General features: G+C 50.0%; 2 protein-coding genes across 2 annotated transcripts; one reads left to right on the top strand and one right to left on the bottom strand.

The window, feature by feature from the left end:
- Positions 1-1400: 1400 nt before the first annotated feature.
- On the bottom strand, positions 1401-2210 carry LOC135816851 (uncharacterized). The gene has a single exon (XM_065329952.1). The coding sequence runs from the start codon at positions 2208-2210 to the stop codon at positions 1401-1403; it is 810 nt and encodes a 269-aa protein (XP_065186024.1).
- Positions 2211-3343: 1133 nt separating this feature from the next.
- Positions 3344-11558, top strand: LOC135817873 (replication factor C subunit 3-like). Its single transcript, XM_065331156.1, has 9 exons — positions 3344-3660; positions 6025-6162; positions 6418-6485; positions 7517-7614; positions 7866-8047; positions 8870-9006; positions 9165-9263; positions 9698-9767; positions 10648-11558. Exons 1-9 carry the CDS (start codon positions 3574-3576, stop codon positions 10834-10836), a joined length of 1068 nt encoding a protein of 355 aa, XP_065187228.1. The 5' UTR covers positions 3344-3573; the 3' UTR covers positions 10837-11558.
- Positions 11559-13531: the final 1973 nt, after the last annotated feature.

Raw genomic sequence — 13531 nt, 5'->3', positions numbered from 1 at the left:
GGCAAGCTAACAAGAGTATGCGTTACAGGTGCATGAGCCACATAGCACATACCATGCATACCGATGTTGGGCATTGCGGCCACAATGAAATTCAACAAAGAAACTTCACTGGTCAGAAACGTTAGATTTACTTCGAAGTGTGTACACTTCCTAGCACTCAGCATGTCCTACAGCACGCACACCTAGACCCTTGGTCCTCGTGCGAGTGAGACGTCTCGCACACGTGTGTGGCGTGGACTCAACTCGCCGTCTGCTTCCTGTCCACAACTGTACACACACGTGACAGAGCAGTGCACGAGAAAACCGTCAATGAAGTACCCCCCCCCCCCCCCCAAGGCAGCACCGGTGTATGAGTACAGTATAGGGAATGAAGTACCCCCTCCCTCCCCCCAGGCAACATCGGTGTATGAGTACAGTATCGGGAATGAAGTACCCCCCCCCCCCCCCCCAGGCAGCACCGGTGTATGACTACAGTATAGGGAATGAAGTACCCCCTCCCCAGGCAGCACCACGCAACATCGGTGTATGAGTATAGTATCGGGAATGCCCAGCAGTGCAGCCCACTGCCCAGGGACAGAGGAGACTAGATAGGTATGTTACAGCCAACACTAGAATTCAGCAGGCAGACAAAGCAGAAGTAGCAATGATGACAGCAAGCACGGCAGCAGTGGTTTCGCTTTCACCTAGCTGATGTGTTAGGTGTAAGCTACAGGCTAATGTGAAAAAGAACAAGAAGACAGCCCCTGCTGTTGTTATGAGCTGCTGACCATAGTGTCCATGCTACTTGAGTACTACTGAGCCTCTGAGTGAGATGTGTGCGCATGTGTGTGTGTGTGTGTGTGTGTGTGTGTGTGTGTGTGTGTGTGTGTGTGTGTGTGTGTGTGTGCGTGTGTGTGTGTATCTCACATCATTGTACGCATACCGGTGCGCACACACGCACACACACACACACGAACACACATGTCTTAACCCAACACACTCTGTCGAAGCTGCATGGCAGCCAGGTGCTGCTGCTGTTGTTGCTAACTGTTAGGCAGCCTGTGCAGCACGGTGGCATTGTGAGCAGCGCCCTGAACTGACGGTTCACGTCAACATCACGTCACGTCACTCCGCACGACTGACCATAGCGGCGGTGTGGTGTGCGGTCCCCGCTGCCTGACAGCCACTGGTCGGATGTCAGGCGGCGCAAGGTTCACCGCTGCATCCATGCGCTCGGTGTTGCGTCCCCACTGATATAGACTGTCGAGACATTAGCAGGCACAGCAAACTGGCAGTTTGGCCACTTTGAGTAGAAAGCAACTGGTAGCAGGTACCCAGCCGCCCTGTCAATTCGTACCAAGAGCTTCTATAAACTTTCATTGCGCCGACACAGCAAGTGTTTCTGCTATATCGCCTCACGCCTACTTCACTTTCGTGTTGGCCACAATGTCGCTGATCGTGGTCTTCCAGTCAGCACCCAGCGCGTGCCTGCCTAGGATATCCACGACATGGTTCAGCGGCAGGGCTAGGTGAGCGGTCGGTGTGTGGTACTCCTGGATGGGCAATCGCGCGTGTGCAATGCCTTGCTCCTTGGCCTGCTTCAACGTGATGTTTACCTTCAACTGCAAATCCACAATGCCTCCCAGCACGTACACACGGTCAAGATCGACATGCTGCAGATAATTGTCCGAGTCCGGCGTCAGCATAACTAGCTTATCGCGGGGGTACATCTCCCAAGGAGCTGCGGTATGCATTGACGCGATTGCAGCGTGGCTGAAAGCAGTCTTCACAAACCCGTTCTGCATTTCTTTCAATGCCGCCTCCGACATATTGGCCAACTGCAAACGTACGGGAAGTCCGCGACCCATAAATTTAGCGGACGCCTCGCGTGCATAACGGCACTGCCGGTTCAGGCGCACATACTCCAATTCACTATGGAGGCCATCGAATTCCCTGTTCACAATTACCGTCAGGCACTTGGGCAAGCGTCGTGTGGTGGTTGCGCCTGACGCTGATACTGCTATATTAGAGGTTGGCTCTGATGTGCTAGAGCAATCAGCACCGGCATTCGTCCCCGTCGGAGACCCCTTGCTGTTCGACGCAACATTAGGCGAAAAAAATCTCAGCGTCGTGTGGGAATGAGGAATGCTGGCGATAGGGTCAGCCAGCCTCTTCGCCGATGGCAGGAACTTTGAGAGACACACACTGGCAGATGAAGCCAATGGAAACATTCTGCAGCACCTTGCCAATTTCTAAGCCAGTAGATCAGCCCAGGAATGAGTCGGACCATGTACCAAGGGCCAGACAAATAAAGTGGGACGAACACCTACGATGGCAGCAGTACACTTACTTCAAACAGGTCAACAACGACGTTGGTTTCATAGTACACAGCTGTTGTACTGTAGTTTGACTTTGCTTGAGGTAGGGATAGTTGTTGTAAACTGTGACATAATTGGTTACGACTCGCCTCCCTTTTGTAGTACTGAGTACTGTTCTAGCTCTGCAATTTTTTATTTGTTTGATCACGACTTCGTAGCAGGGAGTAGTAAAATACATAATAATAGTGAGGTTTTGCATTCCGAATTTCGGTTCGGCGCTTTTCGGTCATTTGTCGAACATCAAAATGTCGAATTTTCGTACCAACGTTTGTTTTGCAAGTCGAAAATGATGTGTTTTCATTTCGTGAGCCCTAGCATCAGCAACGTCCTCTCCCGTGCTCCTATTCTTGCTGATTCCAACGAACTTTGATCGCCCTAAGAGCCGAGGGCCAAACCTGTCTCCTCAGTCGCCTCAGAAAAGCCAACTCCATGGCCAAGTCAAATTTTATGAGTATCGCCATAGTCTTTTCAGCCACACAGATGAAGGTGAGGACACTACAGGCGAAAGAGAGTAGACAAGCAGTTGAGGAGCAATCAGAGGTACAATGTAGCTGACGACGCTGATGTCGCCAAAGACGCCGGGAAGCGATGCCGAGATAAGAAACCTCTTTGAATAAATCACGCGCTAGCGCTCTTCTACAGAAAATTCATCCGAAAAATATTTTCGGCAAAGTGAGCTTTTTCCGAACAAACATGCCGAATCTTCGCGTGCATTTTCGACCTCGCTCCCGCGTGCCGAATCTTTTTGCCGAATTTCGGAATGCAAAACCTCGCTATTAATATTATTTTACTACTCCCTGCTTCGTAGCCTTTTATTTGTACGGTACGAGGTACCGGTAGACTTTGAAACTGTGCTAAAAAATCAGTCAAAAATTTAATGAAAAGGGGGAATGTGACGTCATAAAATATAATTACATGTGATAATAATAATATTTCCCGACGAAACGCGGGAAACCATGAAAAGGCTGAATCGATCTCATGCTCGAAGTATTTTTTTGAAGGAAGTCTTCAGGATAGGCTCACTCAGTTCGAGTTTTGTGTTTTGGCCTTCACCCTTGGATCTGCCTATCTGATTTCTACAGTCCGATACCATCGACACTAGTAGCAGTATTTTTTGCCCATCACTGGCACTTTCCCAGAAGGAATTTAGGTGGGGTTGTTCAATCCCGCCTTCTGAAAACCGTGCTCTTCTTTCTTGACACGTGTGCCCGTCGTCATGAGTTTGTGGGTGGACAAGTATCGTCCGACGTCTCTGGATAAATTGGACTACCACAGAGACCAGGCTGATCAGCTGAGACGCATGGTAAGACCCGCCTGGTCCCATGATGTTGTCTTACCTTCACTGGGGTGCCCACCGAACAGCTATGGTTCTGAAACACACATATGTGCACACACACACACACACACACACACACACACACACACACACACACACACACACACACACACACACACACACACCACATACACGTACGCGCGCGCGCGCGCGCACACACAAACACACACCATGCACACACACACACACACACACACACACACACACACACACACACACACACACACACACACACACACACACACACACACACACACTTTGGTCTTGACTTTGCCCACTGCCCATTGCGTAGCAATGATAGCGCACTGTCATTACTCCAGTCCATGACAGAAAGACTGATTGCCTTTCAGGTCGCTGCTTTGATGGAACACACGGCCGCAGGTGCAACGGTGGCTGGCAGCAGAGGGTGCTTTAGGTGGCCGACGGGCAATGGCACGCCACTCCGGGCGATTCTGGGCCCCATCGTATCATCCACATGCTGGTACCGATGTCTCAACTGACGCAAAGTCATCCACAACAATGTCCCTCAACCTCTTGCATGGACCCTGCGCTGGGCACGGGGCAGGCAGTTCACCAAAGGGAACGCACTTCGGCAACTGATGGTCCTCCGTCCGTGCCATGTGTCCAAGCCAGCGCAACCGTCGCTCCCGTATGGTGAGACCAATGCCCTCAGGCACTCCTAGGGTCTTTGCAAGGGCTGAGGACGTTACGTGTGTCTCCCATTGCTGCTGTCGCAACACTCCGACGATAGTTCTGATACATTGATGGTGGAAGAGGTTGAGATGCGTAGGTCCGGAGCCTTCGTTGTCCAGGTCTTCGCGCCGTACAAGAGGGTAGAGAGCACCACGGCAACATACAAGCGGCGACGACACTGCAGACTCAATGGCCGGTTCTCGAATCCAGCTTGCTTCAAATTACCAAAAGGCTTTGGATGCTTTGCCGATACGGGCCTGTACGTCACGGGCAGATAAACCATAGCGATGTATGGCACTGCCCAGGTACGTACACGATTCCACAGAATCTATGGCTTCAACACTGTCCAGTACATTTGGCGCATTCGCGGGAGTGTTCGCCACCATGCATTTGGTTTAAGCCACACTGACAGTCAAACCCCATTGAGAAGCACATTGGATAGGCTGGTCGTGGACGACTCGAAGTCTTGCTGAGTGGCGGAAAAGACTGCAGCAACCTCAGCTAAAAAGTGTCTCAGTGACACAGGTTGAAAGCAGCCGCGATTTTGTAGTGCGATCGCCAACGTTTTTACGTCCAGGTTTGTGCTTGACGATAGCGCCAGCATCCGGGCATTCCGAGTGCCAGTGTGTACCCGCCGTCGAGAAGTAGATGTTAAAGAGGACTGGTGCTAGTGCACTGCACTGCCGCGCCGTAGACCATAGGGAATGCTTCACTTCAACCAGACCATTAGTCGCGGGGAATGCCTCGCTTCAACCACCCTCACCCCGGACCTCCACCATCGTCCTATCGTGTAGTGTACGGATCACGCTCCGCATGCAGGGAGGAACGCCGATACGCTGCAGTGTTGACCACAGGGCTTGTCTGGGAATGGAGTCGTGGGCCTTCTTTAGATCTATAAACACGACACACACACGCTCGCGCGCACGCGCACGCACACACGCAGCGTAGGGATGACGTGCTGCTTGTCCAATAATCGCATAGCGAAGTTTCGTAGTGTTCGACGTAAGAAGCAACCGCGAAAACTGCTACTGTGCCTCGTCAGGCCAGTTCATTACGGCCTAATCTTACGGATTTTCGTTGTGCACAACCTCTCTAATGACCGGGCTTTGGGCTGCGTACCAACATGCCCTTCTCGGATGCTTTACGTGACTGCCGCTTACTGGTACAGTAAAGCCAGCCCTATCCGGACACCCTTGGTGCAGCAGAACTCTCCTGATATAACAGGAGGACACCCTTGGTGCAGCAGAACTCTCCTGATATAACAGGAGGACACCCTTGTTGCAGCAGAACTCTCCTGATATAACAGGATCTCGCTTGATGTAGGGATGCACGTTCGATCCACAGCGCTTTGCTGCATGACAAATGTGTCCGGTCAATACAGGATTCCACTTGGTACAGGGTCCGGCAAGCACAGGTTTTACTGTATTACTGTATGCTGTTTTGGCTGATGTGAACCCGACTGTCCCGCACTATTGCATGTGTGAACTTTGGAGTTACATGCACCACCCTGGGACTGTCAGTCTGACCCAATATTTCAAGAATGTATGTGTGTGTGTGTGTGGGGGGGGGGGGGGGGGGTGGCTATTGCCTGAAGGGTACCAGCGTTGTGATGTAACTCTAATTGTGTGTCTGCTGCAGGTGAAAAGCGGGGATTTCCCTCACCTTCTTGTGTTTGGGCCGTCCGGCGCCGGAAAGAAGACGCGCATCATGTGCCTACTGCGTGAGGTCTATGGGGCTGGGGTGGAGAAGCTGCGTGTGGAACATCAGGAGTTTACCGTACGTCGTCGTTCATGCATGCTCCGTGTGTGTGTGTGTGGTACATGGTATGTGTGGTACATGATGTGTGTGTGTGGGTGTGTGTGTGTGGTGTGTGTTCTGCTGCTGCATGGTGCATATTTTCCTATACTTCCCAGGGAATCCCTATTTTGCAGTCCAGTAGGAATTCGCAGATGGTATGGCTGTGTAGCCTCTACTCTGCCAACTGTGCACTTACATGTTGTAGTTGATGTGTATGCTATGTATTCATTTCAGACGCCATCAAATAAGAAGCTTGAGGTGACGACAATAGCAAGCAATTATCATATCGAGGTCAACCCAAGGTGAGCTAACGGCCATGTCAGCTTTATGGGGCGGGCAAAACGTTCCATGGGAGTTCAGGGGATGTGTTTGTAATTTCCAGTGGTTTTTGGTCACTCGCACAGGCATGAAACAATGGACACTGATCGATATCATGTATATGGTAGGAGCCAGTCTTCTGAAAGTTGTTACAGGAAAATGTGTGTGCGTGTTGTATATGTCCTCTCTTTGGGCCTGTGACATACAGCCCCCGACCTAGGGGATGACACCCAGTTCTACATGTCCACGAAGCCGAATACGCTACAAACCTGTGCAGTTGATGGTCGTGTACAGTTGCGCTCACCGAAATCCAACCCAAATGCAAAGCTGGCGCCCTGGACCAGTTCAGATTACGTCGTTGTATTTTGTACATGTGCACGTCCAGCTGCATTCGTGCCACTTCCGGGGCGTCAAGGGCCGTGCAAGTTGAGGGCGCCGAATGTGTAGTACTCTGGGTCAGATTTCACCGAGCACAACTGTACTAGGTCTTGGGCTGGCATGCTGTGCCGGCAGATCAGATTTCATTGGCCCGTGCCTTACAGTTATGGCGGGTGAAATCCAGCCCTGTGTGCATAACAAGTCCCGATCCGTGCGGCCCTATAGCACTGCGGACGCCGAGGTGCGCAGTGGATCTAGCACGGCTGCATTCATGCACTCAAGAGTTCACGTGTAGTTCAAGATGGCCTCCGCTTTGGGTTCTGCTGAGTTAGTCGTACTGTCACTTAGACTTGCTACCTATATCCTCTAGTGCTCAAAGTTTTATTTGGGAAATCACAAATTGTGATACAGAATGTCAAAGCCAAGCGGAATAAAACAATTACCAAAATCCAGTATAAGAACCGATAAAAATTGTACAATGCCAATCAGCCATTATTAAAAAAGTCAATTGCCAACCCGCAACAAGATGCAGACTGTTATTAGATGTAGCATGCTACTAAAGCCGATCTGTCCATCCTCTGCTATCTGCTGCAATGTACCGTCTTCTGTGACTGTATTGTGCGGTGGTATGTTGCAGCGACGCTGGCCTTCACGACCGTGTGATCATACAGGACATCATCAAGGGTGCAGCACAGACACAGCAACTGGATGCCGCTAGCCAGAGAAACTTCAAAGGTATGCGTTGCTGCTCTGGGATTGTGCTTGATGGGTGGGGCGAATTGTTGTGTGAACGGATTTCTTCACAAGTGCACTATTGTGAGCAATCCAGTCACTCTTGGAGCAACGTATTATACAATGGTGGCTTCTCTGACAATCGTGTGTGCTATGTACATGCGTGTGTGAAGACTCTGTGAAGATTATGACTTGGAATTGCATCCCGTGCCAACGTGCACATTGTCCTTATGTGCACTGTTTTTCTCCCTCAGTCATCATTCTCTCCGAGGTGGATCGTCTGACCAAGGATGCCCAGCACGCGCTGCGTCGTACCATGGAGAAGTATGTGGCGTCGTGTCGTCTGATCCTCTGCTGCAACTCGCCCAGCAAGGTGATACCGGCCGTGCGCAGCCGGTGTCTGAGCGTGCGTGTGCCCGCGCCAACCTTGGAGGAGGTCAGTCACTGGGCAGTGAAACCTGTCTAAGGCGACCGCTCTAGGAGACCTTACAAAAGTGGTCCCGTGTGCAGGTGATCTCCTTATCCAGGGTCATTTGACTGGAAATGACAACCCTTGGTCCTGGTTGTAATGGTCCTGTTGAGCATGTGGCCCCTCTATCAGAGTGGTCGCCATGACAGGTTTTCCTGTACACGCAGTTGCATAGCCGTGTAGTTCTTGGTGTGTGTGTGCGCGTGCTACAGCAATCTGCTGTCCTCTCACCCCCGCCGCTTAGCTGCCATATCTGCCGTCTATGGTTCTGTCATCCAAAGTTGGCACCCTGCATGACTTTTGGTTGCCCATGCCAGTTTTCCTTGCCACATTTGAGGGTGAAAAAGTCAAAGGATGTGGAGTTAGAAATTCGGTCAGGCTTTACAAATACAGGACAGGTGTACCAGGGCAGAAAGTATGGAGAAGCAGGTACAAAACTCAAAATTTCAACTTTATTGTGGGGTTTTGAGGCTTAATTCGGGCTAAATCAGGCTTTTTAAACCCGGCAGGACTATTTTTCCTGGATAGACTGTAGACTATCACCGGGTGGTAGTGAGTGAACCAGTGTATATGTATGTGTAGTGTGTGGTGTAAAACCATACACCCATGCGTAGTACCGTTGATGTACTTTCTAGCAAGTGCTGAAGCAACCCTGGCCGCACGCTCTCTGTACACATGATCACAAGTAGTCTGTGTATTTGCTGCGTGCCCATCTGCTATTGTGGCGCAAACACATGTTCTCCCCAATTGATCTCTAACTGATCGATATTTCATTTCCTGTGCGTTCAGATATCTGGTATTCTGTCAAACACATGTCGCGTGGAGAGGGTCCAGCTGCCAGTTGAGCTAGCAGAACGCATTGCGGAGTACAGTGGCCGTAATCTCCGGCGAGCGCTGCTAACCTGTGAAGCGTGCTACGTACAGCAGTGAGTGAACTGGGCTATTGTCACTGTTGTTGGTGGTGTTATTGTTGTTCTTCTGAAATGCTCTGATTCTTTGAAAGAATAGTGTGTGTGGGATGGCAGTGTTACCTGGGCACAGTGTTTGTGTGTGTGTCTGTGTGCTCCGTTCCTTTACTCCGCAGGCAACCCTTCTCTGCAGACCAGACCATCACTGAGAATGACTGGGAGATCTACTTGAAGCAGACAGCTAGCCTCATCATTGAGCAGCAAAGTCCAGCAAGGTCAGCCGCTGTCACTGAGTAATATGGGCTGATTCGTAATGGTGCTGCTCTTATTCCAGAGCAGCAGAGGTTTGCTCCACCTTGAGTCATAGTGTACATTGATACCTTACTCTCTCTCCAGGGTATTTCAACTTATTTCTCGCTCTTCTGATAAGTCACATGATCATTAGTTTACAAATAATTAACTACAGTTTATTTGTAAAAATATATAAAATGCTATCCGACAAGGTGGAGAACAGACATCAAAAGATTCAACTGTCTACAGCCATCATTAGGGTGGGCAGGTCCTGGTCTATTTGTATTTTGTACTTATGGATCCTCAACAGGCCTACATCCTAAATCAAGCTATGCGACCTTATGAACGGTGTGTGTGTGTGTGCATGTGTGTGTGTGTGTCTACCTGTCTGCTTATCTGTGTGCATAATTGTTTTCAGGCTCATGGAAGTACGTACCCGGCTGTATGAGTTGCTGACACGCTGCATCCCGGCTGACATCATTATGAAGGTACAGTGTGCACTTTGCTTGTCCCGGGGGGGGGGGGGGGGGGGGTCTGTTTGCGCGCCCCCTACTCATTTTCCGATTTTTGTGTTTTTTCATGCCATTCAACGAAAATGCAGTCGATAGTCAGTTCTAGCGGGTGCATAAAGGCATATTAAAATTTTGTCTGGGGCGAAGTCAGGTGTTCGCCCCGTACGTTGCATTTCGCATTGCAAGACAGTTATTTCGAAAATGGAAAAATGGGTTATGGGGTAACTGTTTTCCCTGCCCCCCCCCCCCCCCCTACAATTTTGACCTGGCTAGAACCCTGCTATGTGTATGTATGTGTGTATGTGTGTGTGTATTGATGTTGAGGCCGTTTACTCTTGTGCATTTCTATTTCCCGTCGTCCATGGTTTGGGGCTGAAGAGATTGAAACCTGTCTAAACCGACTGCTCAAGGGCAAGGGACCTTACAATGTGGCCTCCTTATCCAGGGTCATTTCACTGAAGACTATATCCCTTGGTCAAAGTTATGGTGGTCCGCTGGGACAGGTGGTCCTCTGGGACAGGTGGTCCGCTGGGACAGGTTTTTCTGTGTACTAGTGTATGGGTGCGCTGGTGCACTTCTTGTATTTGACCATCGTTAGTTTGGTACGTCGGCAGAATCAAGTCAACCGTGCGTGAAACAATCAGGGGTCTGAGGTTGTTGAATGGGCAATCGTTGCATGTGGAGAACATTGTTTCGAACACCTGCCTATGTTGGAGAACATTGTTTCGAACACCTGCCTATGTTGGAGAACATTGTTTCGAACACCTGTCTATGTTGGAGAACATTGTTTCGAACACCTGCCTATGTTGGAGAACATTGTTTCGAACACCTGTCTGTGTTGTGTGCATGCTTGCAGGGTCTGCTGGATCACCTTGCAGCGAATTGTGACGGATCTCTGAAGACCGAGGTGACTGCACTTGCTGCTCGGTATGAGCATCGCCTTCAGCTAGGCAGCAAGACCATCTATCACATCGAGGCGTTCATCGCCAACTTCATGAAGATCTACAAGCGCTTCCTGGAAGAGGGGATGCACGATATGTTCTGATACCGCGGCCGGTGAATCATGAGATGTCCCCCTGTGAAACTGTACTCTGGCCCGTTGGCCACGCGCTACGAAGCACTCCGGTCTGTGAGTAGCCGAGTGTCAGTCGATACGTGCGGGTGTCTGCGTATGCATCGCAGTTCACTCCCGAGGGCGTACGGCACAAAAATGTCCAGTGCCTATACACACGCTACTGCTAATCTGTGTGATGTCAAAGATGATCACTCTGGAGCTGCGTGTTGACACTCTACTGCTTAGGATTTAGTAGGCTATGGCGGCTGTGTTGCTGGTGACTTTCCGCCACCGTCGATGCCTGCTCCGCTTTGTACACTGCTGCTCTCCGATGCCCTGTGTTGCTTGGGTTGGGATTGGACTGCAGGTCAGCATGTTGCTGCGCTGTGACTTCTCCTTCCCTGTTGAGTGTTGGACTGGATGTTGTTGTCTGGCCCGTGGCCTGTCGTCACCTCGAACAACTGCACGTTTTTTTTTCTTTTGTGAGTGCAGCGTCGTTTCCCTGATCATGTCTTAGGCTGGCCTACGATTGTCATGTTGTCGTTGTTCAGGCTCGTTGTTGCCTGAACTTTTAGTGAAGACCTCTACATTCTACATGTTAATTTTTTTACCTTTTTTATTCCCCTCACTCTGTTGATGACCTTGTATATTGCTTGATCGGAGGTTTCCGATTGGATGTCACCTGGATGTAATGACAAATCCCTCCTCTCTTACCTTCTCTTGTGCGGAGCAGCTTGGTGGTTCTGTGACTTGAAGCCGTTCATACTTCATAGGCCCCGATGACTCACGGCTGCACTGTGCCGGTCTCCTTTACATTCGAGCGCCTCATATCTGGGCATTCTGGGACCAGGCTGTACCCGGTACGCAGCCTGTGCAGTGAACTTTATGTCCGCGTAGCCAAGCTGACGCTTATAACTTGTAGACGGTTGTTTCTGTTCTCTCCAAATGCGAGTAACATGGAGAATACACAACTTGGTCTTGGTGCTGCTGAGCATGTGACAGTTACTTGTAGAACTTGTTAGTGTACATGTATTTGAATAGGCGACTGTTAGTCTGCATTCGCCACTAAGATGGTGGCCTGCGGATGCGAAGGCTAGTTTGTGTGTTTCTGAACATTCATGTGGTGCCGACGCGGATCCCGCGAATATTATTACCGTCCCCATCTGCATTCACAGGTAGGAACCTCGTGCTACTGGTGCGTTCGGGTCCCGTCATTCGCGATTTAGGTGGATCAGTTCGCATTTGGGGGGACAATGGCCGAATGGGCCAGTTCTAATTTCTTACTTTTACGACGGGGCAGTACCAGTAAAGGTTTTTCAGAACCGCTCACAGAGCGGCCTCGGTCACACTATACTACGGCAAAAATGCTGCGTCAGCGTCAGAATCATGAGCTTTTCCATGGCAACTGACGCAACGCGGGAAGTAAATTAGTTTGAGCGTCAGACGCTGCTGCGTCTGACGTGGGGAAATCGGCTGCGTTGCCGCTGATGGGAGTGACGCTTGGCGGAAAAACAGTATCTTTCAAGTAAAATTAGTTTCAAGACACTTTGCTTGAGTTGAGCAGTTATTCGACATTCGTCTCTTCAAGGTTTGTTTTGTTCCCTCTTTTTGTTCGAGATGAGTCCGTGGACCTACGAGGCCGAGGCTGCTCTGCTCCGAACCTGGCGGAAGAGCGAGGCATTTTCTGAGAAGAAAATGATGTCGAGAAAGGACCAGTTGTTTGAGTGGGTCATCGGCCAACTGGAGCCTGTTGACTTGGGAGTGTTGTGTTGTCGTCAAGAGCCCCAAAAAGGACAACCAGCATGGCGAAGTCAGGAGAAACACAGCTGCGATGCGGACTTTTCTTGCCTGATCCATGACACTACAACTGAAAATGGCTTCAAATTCGGAAAGAAACAACGATCGTGAACGCGTGGACCTTTCGTCTTCTTGTAATCAAAAATCAATGGTACATGTATTAGTAATTGCAAGAGTACAAAAACGGTATTTATGTACTTGGTTACATGCAAAGTAACTAATTACTTATTACAGTTGCAAACAGCCGGCCGGACACATGATAGTTTCGCTCTACTTGATTACGTATGAAAATAGGCTCTATAAATTTGAATGTCATGATGTACATGTACATATACATGTATGTGATTTCTCCACGACGTCACTGCATGCTAGCTAAGCGTTAATAAATGGTTGCTTTGGAGACGCGTTGGCTGCATGCGGCCACGGCATGTAACCTGGTAACACGAACCAAAGCCATGGGGCGCCAGGCAAAGGCTCCAATTCCAAACAAACAAAAAACTGCAAAGCCGCATTTCCAGTTTGGTTTCCACGTGGTGTGTAGATCTACCTCCTTGTCACGGTTTCGATTTCCCCCATGGGCGCAGGAGCTAGCTGGCCTGGAAGTAAATAACTAACTAGTTATTTACTAGTTGAACCAGGGAGTCGTCAAATACGACTCCCTGCTTGTGTGTGTACGTGTATGTGTACTAGCTGATACTGACCTGTGTGACAGTTCCACTGCTAGCTGTCATGTCTGACCCGGTGCTGTCGAGTTCAACATGCTGCTCGTGCCGATCGGCATTAATCCGGAGGCACAAACTTCTCCTGTGCTTGCATCTGGTTTGTACGGACTGCCTGGAGCAACTCATCCAGCCACAAGACAATTGTGTCAAATGTCCCCAGTGCCAAG

The sequence above is a fragment of the Sycon ciliatum genome, chromosome 5 (assembly GCF_964019385.1).
Source record: "Sycon ciliatum chromosome 5, ocSycCili1.1, whole genome shotgun sequence".
Classification (NCBI taxonomy): domain Eukaryota; kingdom Metazoa; phylum Porifera; class Calcarea; order Leucosolenida; family Sycettidae; genus Sycon; species Sycon ciliatum.
Note: the sequence above shows the minus strand (reverse complement) of the source record. Positions and strands in the feature narration are given on the sequence as shown.